Source organism: Belonocnema kinseyi, chromosome 4 (genome assembly GCF_010883055.1).
Source record: "Belonocnema kinseyi isolate 2016_QV_RU_SX_M_011 chromosome 4, B_treatae_v1, whole genome shotgun sequence".
In the NCBI taxonomy this organism is placed as follows: domain Eukaryota; kingdom Metazoa; phylum Arthropoda; class Insecta; order Hymenoptera; family Cynipidae; genus Belonocnema; species Belonocnema kinseyi.
In genome coordinates this window covers 17,314,829-17,332,821 of record NC_046660.1, presented here as the reverse complement: position 1 = coordinate 17,332,821, position 17,993 = coordinate 17,314,829, and the positions used below count along the sequence as shown (strand labels likewise).

At 23.4% G+C, this 17,993-nt stretch overlaps 1 protein-coding gene across 1 annotated transcript; it reads left to right on the top strand.

The window, feature by feature from the left end:
* The first annotated feature begins 993 nt into the window (after positions 1 to 993).
* Positions 994 to 15,953, top strand: LOC117172030 (U1 small nuclear ribonucleoprotein A). The gene is made up of 3 exons (XM_033359761.1): positions 994 to 1,125; positions 1,375 to 1,620; positions 15,082 to 15,953. The coding sequence occupies exons 2-3, from the start codon at positions 1,384 to 1,386 to the stop codon at positions 15,538 to 15,540; spliced, it is 696 nt and encodes a 231-aa protein (XP_033215652.1). The 5' UTR covers positions 994 to 1,125; positions 1,375 to 1,383; the 3' UTR covers positions 15,541 to 15,953.
* The last annotated feature ends 2,040 nt before the right edge of the window (positions 15,954 to 17,993 follow it).

The window sequence follows — 17,993 nt, the reverse complement described above, 5'->3', positions numbered from 1 at the left end:
TTTAATACTCGGGAATTTTATTATTCTGGAATTTTTTAATTCGGTACCATGTATTATAAACTTTCTGAAATTTTATTGTTTCGGGAATTCTTATATTCGTTAATATTATAAACTGTTCGGAAATTTTACTATTCGGTAATTTTTCAATTTTACAGTATTATAATATAATATTGTGGGAATTTTCCAAATGGATAATTTTATTATTCGGGAATTTTCAAATTTGGTAATATTGATTATAAACTGTCTGGGTTTTTAATTTTCGGGAATTTAAAAATTCTGTTATCTTATAAACTCTTTGCAAATTTTATTATTCTGGAATTTTCAAATTCGGTAATATGTAAAAAACTGTCTAGTATTTTATTCTTCACTAATTTTATTATTCGGGAATTTTCCAAATCCGGAATAGTATCATTCTTCGATTTTATTACAATGGTATTTTCAAATTAGGTAATATGTATTGTAAACTGACTGGGATTTTACTTTTCAAGAATTTTTAAATTTGATAATATTATAAACGGCTTGGGAATTTTATTATTCGGGGTTTTTTCTATTTTGGGAGTTTTATTACTTGGAAATTTTACTATTCGGGAATTTTTCAATACAGGAATTTTTTAATCGGAAATTTTATTATTCGCGAATTTTTCAAATCGGTAATCTTACATTGTAATAAAATTTGTGCATCCATTTTAATTCATACAAAAAATTTTATATGCAAAAATTAGTAATAATAATTCAAAAAATAAATAAGAAGATTACATTAAATAACATGATTTTTTTGATGAATACTCATTTTTTTCTCAACTTAATACTCAAAATATTTAAAAAAAATATCCACCTACCACTTGAACATGTTAAAATGTAATTGTTTTCAAGTATTAATAATAAACACAAACATTGTATTTTTTCATGTTTCAAATAAGCGCGCGAACGGTAACCAATGACGTACCTTATTAATCGCATGCGCAATAGTGCAGAGGGCCATCCTTGAGAGCAATCGCAGATTCACAGTGATTCGAGCGCTTCGTGCGTTGTGCATCTTGAAGTTAACCTCCAAAAATAACGCCGACTCGATTTTATTAGTTTTTAATGTTATTAACATTAAATTAAAAAGGACAGGAAATTCAGGTAAGTCCCTCTTTTTATCTTATTTTATCTGCTCTTTTTTCGTAGCAGAAATAAGAAATACGGTGCCTCCTTTTTTTTCGTTTATGGATTCGTGTTTTGTTTACTTGAAAGAAATTAAACGTTATTGAATTTTATTTAAGTAGTTTTTAGTCTAGTGAATAATTGAGTTATGGATTATTTACGTTTAAGCAGAGTACTTTAGGCGAAAATTGAATTTGAAATTATTTGAGGTTATGTGTTTGCTTACAGGTTATAATCATGGATATAAGACCAAATAACACAATTTATATCAACAATTTAAATGAGAAAATTAAAAAGGAGGAGCTGAAGAAGTCCTTGTACGCAATATTTAGTCAATTCGGGCAAATTTTGGACATCGTAGCTCTTAAAACCTTGAAAATGAGGGGACAGGCTTTTGTTATCTTCAAGGAAATTTCAAGTGGTACAAACGCTTTGAGATCTATGCAAGGCTTTCCGTTTTACGACAAACCAATGGTAAGTTGATATTTTTTTTTATCGGAAATTAGTGCTAGATTAACCCCAGGCCTCGGACCCGCCACACTGTTGACACTTTTTTTTATTTTGGAGCGTTGAATTTGCAACAAAAAATGTAATACTTTATGATTTAACCAAGAAAATATTTTTATTTTTAATAAATAACCGTTATATTGTACTAAAAAGGACGAATTAAACAAAAATTAAGATAAAAACAGTAATTTCTTAACACGTAATTGAATTTTCAATTTAGAATTACAATTGTCTGCCAGAAAGATAAATTTTGATCAAATAAAAATAATTTTAAATCAAATAATTGCATTTTAAAATAAGAAAATTAATTTTCAACAAATTACAATAATTTTTCCCAATAAGCTACAGTATTTTTGAACTGTTGACACTTTTTTTTATTTTGGAGCGTTGAATTTGCAACAAAAAATGTAATACTTTATGGTTTAACCAAGAAAATATTTTTATTTTTAATAAATAACCGTTATATTGTACTAAAAAGGACGAATTAAACAAAAATTAAGATAAAACAGTAATTTCTTAACGCGTAATTGAATTTTCAATTTAGAATTACAATTGTTTGCCAGAAAGATAAATTTTGATCAAATAAAAATAATTTTAAATCAAATAATTGCATTTTAAAATAAGAAAATTAATTTTCAACAAAAATTGATGAATTTTCAACAAATTACAATATTTTTTCCCAATAAGCTACAGTATTTTTGAAACAATTGTATTTCCAATCAAGAAGTTTAATTTTCTACACAAAAAAGATAAATATTTTTAAAAAAACAGTAATTTTTTAACAAATAGTTGAATTTTCAGCCAAGAACATTTATTTTCTACCATGAAAGATGAATTCTCAAACAAAAAAAGTAATTTTTAAACAATTAATGACATTTTTAATCAAGAAGTTTAATTTTCTATACAAAAAAAAGGATGACTTTTGAACTAAATACCGTATTTTTTAAACAAATAATTGAATTTTCAACGAGGAAGTTTAATTTTCTATCCAAAGCAGATGAATTCTCAACAAATTGCAATAATTTTTAACGAAACAATTGAGTTTTCAAGCAAGAAGAGTTATTTTCTACAAACAAGTATGAATTCGCAACAAACTGCAAAAGTCTTTCAAAATTTAATTGAATTTTCAATCAAGAAGTTTAATTTTATACACAAAAAAGATGAATTCTCAACATAAAACAGTAGTTTTTCAACTAATAATTGAATTTTTTAATCAAGAACATTAATTTTCAAACAATAATCGAATTTTTGCTTACGAAGTTTAATTTTCGGCCCAAAAATATGAATTCTCAGACAAATACAGCAATTTCAAGAAATAATTTTATTTTAAACTAACACTGTTAATTTTCTACTAAAAAGGATTAATTTTTAACTAAATAAAATAATTTTTAAATACATTTGCGTTAAGCTACAGTAATTTTAAAACAAATAATTGAATTTTCAACTAGGAAATTGAATTTTCTAAACAAAAGAGATGAATTCTCAACAAATTGCAATCATTTTTAATCAAATAATTGAATTTTTAAGCATGAAGATTAACTTTCTACCATAAAAATGAATTCGCATTAAGCTACAGTAATTTTAAAACAAATAATTGAATTTTCAACTAGGAAATTGAATTTTCTAAACAAAAGAGATGAATTCTCAACAAATTGCAATCATTTTTAATCAAATAATTGAATTTTCAAGCATGAAGATTAACTTTCTACCATAAAAATGAATTCGCATTAAGCTACAGTACTTTTTAAACAACTAATTGAATTTTCAATGAAGAAGCTTAATTTTCTGCACAAAAAAGATGAATACTAAAAAAGTAATAGTAATTTTTCAACAAATAATTGAATTTTCAACCAGTAAGTTTAATTTTCTAAACAAAAAAGATAAATTCTTAACAAGTTGAGATAATTTTTAACCAAATAATTGAATTTTTAAGTAAGAAAATGAACTTTTTACCATAAAATGAATTACCATAAAAAGAATACGGTAATTTTTTAACAACTATTCGAATTTTTAATTATGATGTTTAATTTTCTATCAAAAAGGATGAATTTGGGACTAAATACAGTGATTTTTTTAACAAATTATTGAATTTTCAACCAAGAAGTTTAATTTTCTACACAAAAAAGATGAATTCTCAACAAATTAAGATAATTTTTAACCAAATAATTGAAATTTTAAGCAAAAAGATTAACTTTCTCTTTAAAAAAATGACTTCCCATTAAGCTACAGTCATTTTTAAACAATTAATTGAATTTTCAATAAAGGATATTAAGTTTCTATCAAAAAGATGAATTTTTAACTAAATACGGTAACTTTTTAGCAAATAATTAAATTTTCAACTATGAAGTTTAATTTTCTACAAAAATGGATGAACTCTCAAGAAAATACAATAATTTGTAAATGAATTTGCGTTAAGCTACAGTACTTTTTAAACAATTAATTGAATTTTTGATGCAAAAAAGATAAATTTTGGACTAAATACAGTAATTTTTTTAAAATAATTGAATTTTCAACCAGGATGTTTAATTTTCTACACAAAACAGATGAATTTTAAACGAATTACTATCGTTTTTAACCAAATAATTGAATTTTCAAGCAACAAGGTTATTTTTCTACTAAAAAAGATGAATTCGTAACAATCTGAAAAAATTGTAAACAAATAATTGAATTTTCAATCAAAAAGTTTAATTTTCTGCACAAAAAAGATGAATACTAAAAAAGGAATAGTAATTTTTCAACAAATAATTGAATTTTTAACCAAGAACATTAATTTTCTACCATGAAGGGGAATTCTCAACAAAATACAGTAATTTTTAAACAATAAATTTTTTAATCACGAAGTTTAATTTTGTATCAAAAATAGATGAATTTTGAACTGAATAAAGTAATTTCTTAACAAATAATTGAATTTTCAACCAGGAAGTTTAATTTTCTAAACAAAAAATATAAATTCTTAACAAATTAAGATAATTTTTAACCAAATAATTGAATTTTTAAGTAAGAAAATGAACTTTTTACCATAAAATGAATTCACATTAAGCTACAGTTATTTTTAAACAATTAATTGAATTTTAAATAAAGGAGATTAATTTTCTTCACAAAAAAGATGAACTTTCAACCAAGATATCTCATTTTCTACCATAAAAGATGAATTCTCAACAAAATATAGTAATTTGTAAACAATTATTCGGATTTTTAATCACGAAGTTTAATTTTCTATAAAAAAAAAGATGAATTTTGAACAGAATACAGGAATTTCTTAACAAATAATTGAATTTTCAACCAGAAAGTTTAATGTTATACACAAAAGAGATTATTTTTAAAGAAATTACTATAATCGTTAACAAAAACTTGAATTATTCACTAAGAAAATTAATTGTCTAGCCAGAAAAAATGAATTGTCACCAAAATACTGTAATTTTTTAAGAAGTAATTGGACTTTTACCAAAAAAGATGAATATTTAAGAAAGTTGATGAAGTTTCTACCAAAATCATGAGCTTTCTACAAGGAAGTTTAATTTTCAATCCGGAAAATTAATTTTTTTCCAAAAATAGATGAACTCTCAAGAAAATACAATAATTTGTAAATGAATTTGCGATAAGCTACAGAAATTTTAAAACAATTTATTGAATTTTCACTGAAAAATTTTAATTTTCTGCACAAAAAAGAGGAATATTTAAAGAAAAAACAGTAATTTTTTAACAAATAATTGAATTTTTAAACAGGAAGTTTAATTTTCTATACAAAAAGAATTAAGATAATTTTTAACCAAATAATTGAAATTTTAAGCAAAAAGATTAACTTTCTATAAAAAATGACTTCCCATTAAGCTACAGTCATTTTTAAACAATTAATTGGATTTTCAATAAAGGAGATAAATTTTTGATCAAAACAGATAAATTTTCAACTAGGAAGTTTAATTTTCTTCATAAAAAAGATGAATTCTTAACAAAATACAGTAATTTATAAACAATAATCGAATTTTTGATTACGAAGTTTAATTTTCGGCCCAAAAAATATGAATTCTCAGCTAAATGCAGTAATTTTTAACAAATAATTTTATTTTTACCAACACCGTTAAATTTCGACTAAAAAAGAATAATCTTCAACTAAATACAATAATTGTTAAGAAAGAATTGAATTATTAACTCAGAAAATTAATTGTCTAGCCAAAAAAATTAATTATCAACAAAATACTGTAATTTTTAAAGAAATAATTGGACTTTTACGAAAAAAGACGAATATTGAAGAAAATATAGTTTTTTTAAAACCATTTAATTGAATTTTCAACCAAAAAGATGAGCTTTCTACAAGGAAGTTTAATTTTCAATCCGGAAAATTAATTTTTTTCCAAAAATAGATGAACTCTCAAGAAAATACAATAATTTTTAAATGACTTTGCGATAAGCTACAGTAATTTTTTAACAAATAATTGAATTTTAAAAGAAGAAGTTTAATTTTCTACACAAAAAAGATGAATACTAAAAAAAGAACAGCAATTTTTTAACAAATAATTGGATTTTCAACCAAAAACATTAATTTTCTACACAAAAAAGATGAATTCTCAACAAAATACAGTATTTTTTAAACAATCGAATTTTTAATCGATTCAATTCCATTAATTGTTTAAAAATGACCGTATTTTGTTGAAAATTTGTTTTTGTAGAAAATTCAACTATTTGTTAAAACATTACTGTTTTATGTTGAGAATTCATCTTTTTTTATGTAGAAAATTAAACTTTTTGATTGAGCATTCAATTAATTGTTTTAAAAATTTTGCAGTTTGTTGCGAATTCATATTTTTTATAGAAAATAACTCTTCTTGCTTGAAAATTCAATTATTTGGATAAAAATGGCAGAAATTTGTTTCAAGTTCACCTCTTTTGTGTAGAAAATTAAACTTCCTGGTTGAAAAGTAAATTATGTGTTAAACAAATTCCTGTATTTTGTTAAAACTTCATCTTTTTTATAGAAAATTAAACCTCTTGATTAAAAATTCCATTACTTGTTTAACAATTACTTTTTTTGTTTGAGAATTCATCTTTCATGGTAGAAAATTAATTTTTTTTGTTGAAAATTCAATTATTTGTTAAAAAATTACTGTTTTTTTTTTAGTATTCGTCTTTTTGGTGTAGAAAATTAAACTTCCTAGTTGAAAATTCAATTATTTCTTTAAAAATTACTGATTATTAATAATTGTATTTTCAATGAAAAAGTTTAATTTTCTACCAAAGATGACGAATTTTGCACAAATTACAATCATTTTTAACAAAATAATTGAATTTTAATCAAGAAGTTTAATTTTAAACGTGAAATAGTAAATTTTTTTAATAAATAATTGAATTTTCAACCAAGAACATTACTTGTCTACCAAAAAAGATTAATTCTTAGTAAAATACAATAATTTTTAACTATATAATTTAATTTTCCTACCAAAAAAGACAAATTTTTAACAAATTACATATATTTTAAACTAAAAAGTTTCAGGAATGGATGTGATGTTTGTTCAAATTTTATTTGAAGAATTTCTAGTTTATTTCTTTATTATTTCTAACATTTTTCAACGTAAATCAATTTTTATTAAGAAGTAATTTTACATTTAACAACTTCTAGAAAATAGTTTAATTTTTTACTTGAATTCTGAACTAAAACAGATTATTTTTCAACCGAACAGTTAAGTCTTTAAACAAAGTGTTTGAATTTTGAACCAAAAATATTAATTTTTGACAAAAAGTTTAATTTTCTTCTAAATTATTTAATTTTTAGGCAAAAAAAAAACGAATTTTCTACAAAACATTTGAATTTTTCAACCGTGTATATGAATTATCAACAAAAAAATTAATTTTCAACAAATGAATTATTTTTTAACTAAAAAAAGAAACGAATTTTCAGCTATGAGTATTAATCTTCAACAAAAAGGAATATAACTTTTAGGAAACTAGTTCAACTTTCAACCAAGGAAATGAATTTACAAAATAAAAAGAACAATTTTCAGAGAAAAATTTAATAGTTGATATTTCAACCAAGAAAATATTTTTATTTTAAAAAAAGGAACTGTTGAACCAAAGAGGACGCATTAAAAAAAATTATCGTAATAAAAAATAGATTAATTTTCAATCAAACAATTGAATTTTTAACCAAAAAGATGAGCTTTCTACAAAACAGTTGAATTTTCAACTCAAAAAATTAATTTTCTACCAAAAAAGATGAATTTTCAAAAAAATTCAGTAATTTTCTAAGAAACAATTGAATTTTCTATCACGAACACTAATTTTTTTACCATAAAAGTTGAATTCTCAACTAAATGCAGTAATTTTTAAACAAATAATTCAACTTTCAACTAAGAAGATTAAATTTCAACAAAAACAACGAATTTTCAACAATTGCATACATTTTTAACTAAATAATTTGAACAATGTATGTGATATTAACCCAAATTTAATTTATTTAATTTTTTGTTTACATTTTTTTCGTTTCTAAACATTTTGAACTAAATTGTTGAATTTTTGAAATAAAGTAGATGAATTTTCAATAAAAATTGAGGTAGTTAAATTTCGATTGAGGAAAATTAATTGCCAATAAAAAAAATGAATTTTCTGCAAAACAGATTAATTTTGTAACAAGTGGTCGAATTTTCTACTAAATCGTTAAATTTACGTAACAAATAAATGCTCTACAAAACAGTTTAATTTTTAACCAAATAGGTACATTTTTTATTAAAAAAATGAATTTTTGAACATAGAAGATTAATTTTCTACTAAAAAAAGATAAATTCTCAACAAAATGCAGTAATTTTTAACCAAATAATTGAATTTTGAACGAAATAATTGAATTCTCAATTAAAATAGATTAATTTGCAACAAAACAAAATTTCATTCTTAAATAAAAATGATGAGCTTTCTACGAAACAGTTGAATTTTCAACCAGGAATATTAATTTTCTACCAAATAAGATGCGAATTTCCAACAAATTATATACATTTTCTGCTAAATATTTTAAACAACGGATGCCATGTTAGTACAGATTTTATTCGGTTAATTTTTAATTTAGATTTTTCTCGTTTCTAAAATTTTTTTACTGAATGTTCCAATTTTTAAATAAAAAATTCACTTTTTAACAAAAAATGGAAGTTAAATTTTCATTTAAGATAATTAATGTTCAATAAAAATCTGTTGTTAAAAATTCATCTTTTTGTTTTGTTTAATTCATCTTTTCCATTTGAAAATTAATTATTGTAGATGAAAATTCATCACTTTAGTTGAAAATTTAATTTCCTTTTATGCTGGAAAATTATTTATTTATTTTTTTTTAATAATACTTTCACTAATTCATTTTTGTTTGGGGACTGATATTTTTTAGTTTAAAATTCAACAATTTGTTTGAAAATTAATGTATTTTGGTGAAAATTTTTCTTTATTGATAGAAAATTAATCCTGTTGGTAAAAAATGTAACTATTTGGTTAGAAAAATTACATATATTTTCAATGAAATAGTGTGAACAATGGATGTGGTGCAAGTCCAAATATTATTTGATTAATCTTTAGTTTATAATTTGTTTTCAAACTTTTTTAACTAAATAGTTGCATTTTTAAATAAAAAAAGATCTATTTTTAACCAAAAATATTAATTTTCAACAAAAAAAAGTTTAATTTTCTACTAAATTATTTGCTTTTCAGGCCAAAAAATGAATTTTTTACAAACCATTTGAATTTTTCATGCGAGAATATGAATTCTGAACAAAAAATTAATTTGTAACTAAAAAAAGAAACAAGTTTTGACTTTGAAGTATTAGTCTTCAACAAAAAGATATATAACTTTTAAGAAAGTAGTTAATTGGGTATAATTAATTGTCAATTAAAAAAAAAAGGAATTTTCTATAAAGCCGATTAATTTTTTACCAAATAGTTGAAATTAAAAGCAAATTGTTGAATATTCCAGCAACAACAGGGATTTTTCTATAAAACAGTTGAATTTTCAATCCGAGAATATCAATTTTTAACTAAATAGTTCAATTTTCAGTTATAAAAATTACTTTTTAACAGGAAAAAAAAAATTTTAATTAAATAAAAATAATAAACAGTTTGATATAATCAACAAAGACACATTTTTAACAAATTAGTCGATTTTTGACTTAAAAAAATCGCTTCCTACCAAAAAGACGAATTTTTACCAAATTACTTTCAACTAAATAGTTGGAACAAGAAATATGACTTTTGTTAAAATTCTGTTTAATTAATTTTTCGTTTATATTTTTTCATTTCTAAGATTTTTCAACGTAAATACATTTTTATTAAAAAGTGATTTTACATAAAAAAATTTTACAACCAAGCAGTTGTACGTTTAACCAAAATAATAGTTGCATTTTTTACAAAACATTTGAATTTTTCACTCGAGAACAGCCTTTGATGCTAAAAATTTTATATAAAAAACATTTTTATTTGATAAATAAATCAATTTTTTTAAATTTTCTGTAGTTTAAGTAAAAAAAGTGAACAAAAACGATTTTAAATCAGTTGAAAATTGAAGAATTTTCAGGTTTTAACGTTAAAACTTACACGGTTTCAATTTGAAAGTCTTAGTTATTAAACAAATTTGAACGTGTGATTGAAAGTTTATAAACTATTTTCAACTTAAAAATAACTTCATAATAATATATTCGCAATTAAAGGATTTTTAAAAATTTTAAATATTGTTTTAGTCTAAAATATTCCATTTCTAACCCATTCAATTTGAAATTTTTAATGAAAAAAAAGATCAGTTATTGAATCTTTAGCAATATTTGAATTTTTATTTAAGAAAAATTGAAACTAAATATTTAAAAGTAAAGAATCTTTAACTGAATTTTTTGATAGAAAGCCTGGAATCGTTAAAATTTCGAAGAGCCTTTAAACTTTGAACGTTACAATTTTAATTGATGTATTTGAAAAATGCTTAATTTGTAAGTGAAATTTAAAAATTTTTATGTATAATTTACAAGCGAACATTTGTAGAAAAAATTGTTAATTTTCCTGTGAATCTTAAGAAAGCGTTTTAATTTATTTTAATTTATTAGGAGGTTTTTATTAAGATAAAAATATTGTTTGAGTTTCAATTGTTTAATCTTTAACCCACTTAATTTGAAATTTTTTAATCTAGAAAATTAATATATATTTAAAAGAAAAAAATTTAAAACTGAATTGTTTTATACAGAGAAAAATTAAATTTTTTTATTTGAAAAATGTTTAATTTGTAAGTAAAATTGTTAAATTTTGACTTATAAATAACAATTGAGTACTTATTATTTGTATAAAAAATTTGAGTAATTTTAAGAGATATTTAGGAGTTTTAAAAAGTTAAAAAATTATCATATAAATTTAATAATAATAAATTTTTATATTTTTTTAAATTGAAAAATGTGACTACCTTCAATTTTATACGCTTAAGTTATTGAGCATTTGAATACAAAATTTTTTATTAAAAAACTTTTTAATTTCAATTTTAAAAGTTGAAAATTTAACAGTTTCACTTTAAGTGCTATCATTTAAAGCTCAGTTTTTATTACCTCAAGTGGAAAATTTTGTAGCTTTAGTGTTCCATTTTTTAAATTTCATTGACCGTGAAAAATATTTGCGAACCGGGAAATGACCGTGAATTTATTTCTTTGATTAAAACGGCCATCCTGTTTTTAACGAAAAATTCAACTATTCTATTTTAGTTAAAAATTCATCAGTTTAGTTGTAAGTTAATTTTTTCTATTGAACATCTTACCGCTCCACTTTTTGTGAAAAATTGACATTTTCTAATTCAAAATTTAATAATTTGGATGTAAATTTGCCTTTTTAAATTGAAAGTTCATTTATTTCTTCAAAAATTCACGTATGATGTTTATAAAAACCACTTTTTCGGTAAAAAGTTGACATCTTCTTTGAAATTTAACCTCATTGTTTGAAAATCTTCTTTTTGGTTGAAAATTTATCTTTTAGATTAGAAATAAATTTACTTGTGAAAAATGTCAGTTCTTTCGTTGAAAATTTATATCTTTTAGTAGACAATTAATATTTTTAGTTTGAGAATTCAATTAGTTGGTTACAAAATGAATTTAGGCATGAAAATTAAATTTTTTTTGTAGATTTGATACACATACCAAAATAAATAAATTGAGTTAAATGACTGTTACCTTCACGCTAGAGTAATTATTGAAATTTCTATAGAATTGACTCTTGGATATCCTTCAAAGCGACTATTTATTTTTCTAATAATTCGTTTTCATGACCATTTACGTTTTAATTTTACAATTGTCCGAAATGCGTCAAAAAAAGGGGTCAGCTTTCGAGGACGTTACGCTTCAGCGAGACTCTATCGTAAATTCTATCTGATGCACAAATGATCCTTATGTTAATCGGCGTCCTACTTCTTCCTTTTGTTGTTTTTTGCCTGAATTAAAAAAATTTTGTTTTATTCGTTTGGGAAAAAAACAAGCTTGCAAATAATTTTGCATTTTTTAATTTTTCTGTCCTATTTCCAAGAAATTTCCCTTTATCTCGTTTTTTTCTCGAATTTTTCTGAAAAATCAATTGTGTAGAAAATTCTTTTTTTCCTTTGTTTTACCGTTTATCTTTTGGTTGAAACTTAATCATTTTTGTTTAAAAATACAACAATTCGATTGAAAAATAACGTTATTTTGTTGAAAATTCAATTGGTTTTGCAGAATATTTGTCTTTTTTTATTTAAAAATTCATCTCTTTTCGTAGAGATCTAATCTTTTTGATCAAAAATGCAACTATTTCGTTAAAGATTCATTTGTTTTTCAGAGGATTTAACTATTTTGTTAAAAATTCTTTTTTTGATTGAAAAGTCTGCTATTATATTTTTATGCTGGAATACATTTCTTTTAGTTAAAAATTTTAATTTTTGGTTGAAAATTTATTGTTTTGTTGAAAATAAAACTGTTTTTTTTTTTTAAAGTCGCATTTTCTTTTTGGTTGCAAATTCTTTTTTTTTCGGTTTGACAATTTATCTCTTGGTAGTAATTTAATATTTTTGTGGTTAAAATGAATTTTTTTTGGCAATTCATATTTTCGGTTTAAATATTCATTTGTGTAGGAAATTCACTTTATTGGATAAAAAATCTATCTGTTTTGGTAGAGATTTCATTAATTTTTATATAAAAGTGCAACTGTTAGGTTTGTATATAAAATTAGTCTTTTTTGACGATGAAAATTCGAACGAAATACACTATTTTCTCACAATTGTTTTTTAAAATAAACTTTTCAAGAATTTTTTAAAGTGAATTATTTTAACTTTCAATCAAATAGTTGAATTTAAAAAAAAAATAGTATTTCTTAACTAAAAATCCAATAGTTTATATTTTAATAAAAAATTTTTTTTAAAATTAAAAACACTTGAGTTGAATAAAAAAAATGAATTTGCAATAAGGTAGTTGAATCCTCAAACCAAGACAGATAAATTTTCAACGAAACAGTTGAATTTTTAATAAAATAAGATTAACTTTCCACCTAAAGAGATGAATTTTTATATAAAAAAGACATCTTTTCCACCAAGAAGATTAATTTTATATTAAAGAAGAAGAATTTTTAAGAAAATGAATACATTTATAATCAAATGGCTAAATTTTCAAACAAGAAAATTAAATGTTTAAGACAATCTATATATCTATTTATTTATAACCAAATAGTTGAATTTTCGAACAAAAAGATTAATTTTCAATTTAAAAAACTATTTTTCTGAAAAGATGTTTAATTTTCTCCTAAATAATTTAATATTTAAACCGAGAATATGAATTTTCAACAACAAAAAAGTCGAATTTTAATTAAAATTTTAACAAGAAAGTGCATTTTTAAGAAAGTAGTTGAACTTTCAATCTAAAGGTATTCGATGTTTCATCAATAAAATAATTACAACTAGAATTAAAATTTTGTCTATTGCAGTGGAGGATTGATTATTTTAATTGAAAATTTATCAAGTTGGTTGAAATTTTTGTTGCGGAAAATTAATTATTTCAACTGAAAATTTAACTATTCCATTTTTTGTTGAAAACTGATCTTTTTTAGTTGATCATACATGTATTTTGGTTGAAAAATCGTCTGTTTTGGTAGAAAATAATTTTTTGTTTAAAAATTAATCTTTTTGTTTCAAAATTACTCTTTTTTTAAATTTCAGTTTCGTTAAAAATTAAGATTTTTTAAAATAAAATTTAATTATTCAATTTTTTATTGATAATTTGTCTTTTTTAGTTGAAAATTAAACTATTTTTATTTTTTTGCAAAAGTCGTATTTTTTTAGAAAATTAATCTTCTTGTTTAAAAATTCAATTTTTTTGCTTTATAATTCAAGTTTTCAAACTTAAAAATTCACCATTTTAGTTGAAATTTCATCACGCGGATTGAAAATTTAACTAATTTATTGAAAATTTATTTTTTGCATTGAACTTTTGGAAAATCCTGCAAATTAAAAAAAAATCCTTAAAATCTTTCAGCTTCTGTTTTGATCATTTTGGAAATCTCTTTAAATCTTTTTAAATTTTCTGTTAACAATAATTATTCAAAATGAAAAATCATTTTCAATTTTCCTAAGAATTTTAAGAATATGTTTTTTTTAAGCCTTTCATATTTCTTAAAAAGTTTCTAAATTTTTTGGTTGAAATCTTCAAAAATCTGCATTTTGTTTTAAATTCGGCTGTGGGTATTTGCACAAAAATTCCGGTACGAATAGTCCATTTTTCGGGTCATCAACTTCGTTTAAATGATTTGAAATAATTTCAAGTTCTAAATTTAATTTTAATTTTTTTTAAACTTCTAAATATCTTTAAAAATTATTCTAATTTTTTCTACAAATAATAAGTGTTCCTATTGTTATATATAAATTCAAATTTTAAGGATTTTTTTTCAATTTGCAGGATTTTCTAAAAGTTGTAGGAAAAATTCAATTAATTTAAAAATATATTTAAACGCTATTTTTTAATTTGTCTAGCTTAAAATTACTAAAAAAATATAATTTTGAAAAATTTTAAAGTTCCTTGGTTAATTCTTTAATTTAGAATATTAAAAATGTTAACGTGGATTTATATTTTTGCAATTTAATCTGAATCTTTGAACTTTATAATTTATGAAAGTTCTAAAGTGTGCAGTTTATTTGAATTTCATTTAACATAACATTCGACGAAATCTAGTGCGAAGTATGAGATACGTGATGAAAATGTGTTCGTTAAAGCCGAAAGAGCTTTAACCAAAGAGAATTCACAATCACCAAATAACGTCGAACCTTGGTGCGCCCAAACTAGCGAGCTATAAGAGCAGATTTTTTCATCTCGGAAGTGCCGGAAGTCCGAGGCCTCTAATAGATGCAAAAGAATACAATAATTGCTTATTGATGAAGAAGATAAATAATTATTGAATTTTTTCGTTTTTTTTTTGTTTTTTGTTTTTTAGAGGATACAGTACGCAAAACAAGACAGTGATATGATTGCCAAGATGAAAGGCACCTTTGCCGAGCGGCCGAAGAAGCCAAAGCGCGTTCTGCCGCAGGCGGAGGAGGAGGCGAAACGGGCGAAAAAACGCGCCAAGGAACAGGCGAAAAATTCTCAACAAGTTGGCTATCACGCTGGCGTTCCTCAGCATTTGGGAATGACCAATGCCGCGGTACCTGAACAGCCACCGAATCAAATTCTTTTCCTGACAAATCTGCCGGACGAGACGAGCGAGATGATGCTGTCGATGCTCTTCAACCAGTTTCCCGGTTTCAAGGAGGTCAGACTGGTGCCAAATCGTCACGATATTGCCTTTGTGGAGTTTGAAAATGAAGTGCAGTCCGGAGCCGCCAAGGACGCACTTCAAGGATTCAAAATTACGCCTTCGCACGCGATGAAAATTTCTTTCGCCAAAAAATAATTTAGCAATATATTCTCTCGGAAAAAATACGTATTTTTTCTTTATTTTTTTCTTTCTTCCATTCTTTCGAATTAACCCATCGTTGTACATTCAAGATTTAGAGTCGCTACTTGTTGTAAGAAGGTTCCATTTTTATTTTTTTTTAATTTTCTTTTCTTTTATTTTTTTTTTTAAGATGCGGCTTTTTAGCATGAATAAGAGTGGATCACTATTTTGAAATGTTACAAGTCCTCGTATTTATACGTTTTCGTTTCCAAATAAGATTGAAAAATAATCTAACGAGTTTGAAAATTAATTGAAAATTATTCCAGATGGACTGGATTTTCGTGAGTATGGATCGAGTTGATTGTTTGGATTTTCTGCAGCAATTTTACAGATTGAACTTTTATTAATAAATGAAACATAAGCAAGAAGTATTTAGTAATTTATTTTGGATTTAAAACATTCATTTGTAATGTGAATGTTTTTTTTTTAGAATTAACGCTTTTTTTAAAATGTTTTAGGCTGAGGAATATTTTGGTAAGTTTGAAATTCTTGAATCTTGATTTAATTTCCCAAAATTTAATTAAAGAAGTGCTTAACCCTTAAAGTGCATTGTGGGTGATTTACACCCCAAGCAATTTTCAAGCTCTTGTAAACCATATTTAATTCGCAAAAATGGAGTAAGTGTCGCCATCTAGAATTAGTTGGAAACACTATCTGTAAGTAAAGTTTAGCATACTGCGTCAATCGTCAGTCTACTAGCAGAAGCTGCTGGAAGTGGAGGTAAAAAAAATCTTTGGGTGTATAACACCCAGTGTGCACGTACCGAAAAAGTAATTTTGGAGCCAATTTTATTTTTGAAATTACAAATGTAGAACCATAATTTTTCAGGTTATAATAATTTAAATTGCGTGCATTATGAATTTTTAAGTAAAAAAAAAACATATTTTTTAAAAACTTTTTTCCAATAATTTTTTTGACCAACTTAAAATAAATAAATGGCTATAAAATCAACTCTGCATTATAAAAGATACCTTAAACTATATCGGATAATTTTATTGTGACAAAATATTCAATAGGGGTTAAACAACACATGATTAAATACGCTGGGGTCTATAGCACCCATGATGCACTTTACTGTGATTTTTACCTTGTATACACTTTGAGGGTTAATTTTGGTTTTCCTTTAATTAACAGAACCGTGCAATGTAAATATTTGGTAGAAAATTAATTTTTGTCGTTGAAGATTCAAATATATTGTTGGAAATTTGTCTTTTTCTGTTAAATGTTTTTTTTTTTTTTTTAAGAAAAATATTTTCGGTTGAACTATAAATTACATTTTTTTCTGTAAAATCATATTTTTGGTCGAAAACTCATCCTTATCGTTAAGAATTTAAATATTTTGTTGCTGATTCGTATGCTTTGTTATAAAATTAATTTACTTTTTTGAAATTGTTTAAAAATGCAACTGCTTGGTTGAAAATTATTCGGGCTTTTTTCAATTCCAGTAGAATTTTGTTGTTAAAAATGCAATTGATTCCAAATTAATCTGTTTTGGTTGAAGTTTAAAATATTTGGTAGAAAATTTATTTATTTTTTTGTTGAATTGTACCGTTTTTATTTAAAGTTGGTTCAAATATGAATTGTCATCTTTTTGGTTTGAAAATGTAAGTAGTTCATTAAAAATTCTTTTCTTGTTTGTTGAAAAAAATTGTTGAAAATAACGCTTTTTGGTTGAAAATTCATTTATTTTGGTGTTGCAGATTAAAATATTCTTTTGGAAATAATAAATTTTTTTAATTTAACTCTATTTGAATAAAAATGAAAATATTTTTTTGTTGAAATTACGACTAATTGTTGAAAAATTCAACAATGTAGGTGGAAAATTAATATGTTTGTTTGAAAAGCACCTTTTATTGTCGAAAGTTCATATTTTTGGGTAGAATCTTCAAAGTTTTCTGGAAAATAACGCTTTTTTGTTGAAAATTAATATACTTTGTTTAAGGAATAAACTATTTGGTTGAAACTTCATCTTTTTGTGTTGAAAATTCAATGATTTCATTGAAAAATATTTTTTTGGGGGGTTTGAAGATTCCAATATTTTGTTAACAAATTTTTGCTGATTTTAACTGCTTTTGAATAAAACTGGAGAAAAAATCATTTCGGATGAAAATTTAACTGTTTTGTTGTATATTTCTATTTTTTTGTCAGAAAATTAATCTCATTGGTTAAAAATTAATCGTTTTGGTTGAAAATGCGACTAATTGTTTAAAAATTCAACAATGTTTGTGAGAAATTCATTCATATATTGTTGGAAATTTGTCTTCTGCTAATTTTTTTTTAATTGAGAATAAAAATATTTTTGATTGAACTGTTATATTGAAAAAGGCTCAAATGAGTTTTTAAAAATATGTGATATCTCTAACGAGATATCACGTGCCTTTATTTCGTTGGTTACAGAGTAAAGTCAA

Coding starts and splice junctions, on each gene's coding strand:
- LOC117172030 (XM_033359761.1), top strand. CDS start 1,384: ATGGATATAAGACCAAATAACACAATTTATATCAACAATTTAAATGAG. Junction 1,621..15,081: donor CGTTTTACGACAAACCAATG/GTAAGTTGATAT, acceptor TTTGTTTTTTAG/AGGATACAGTACGCAAAACA.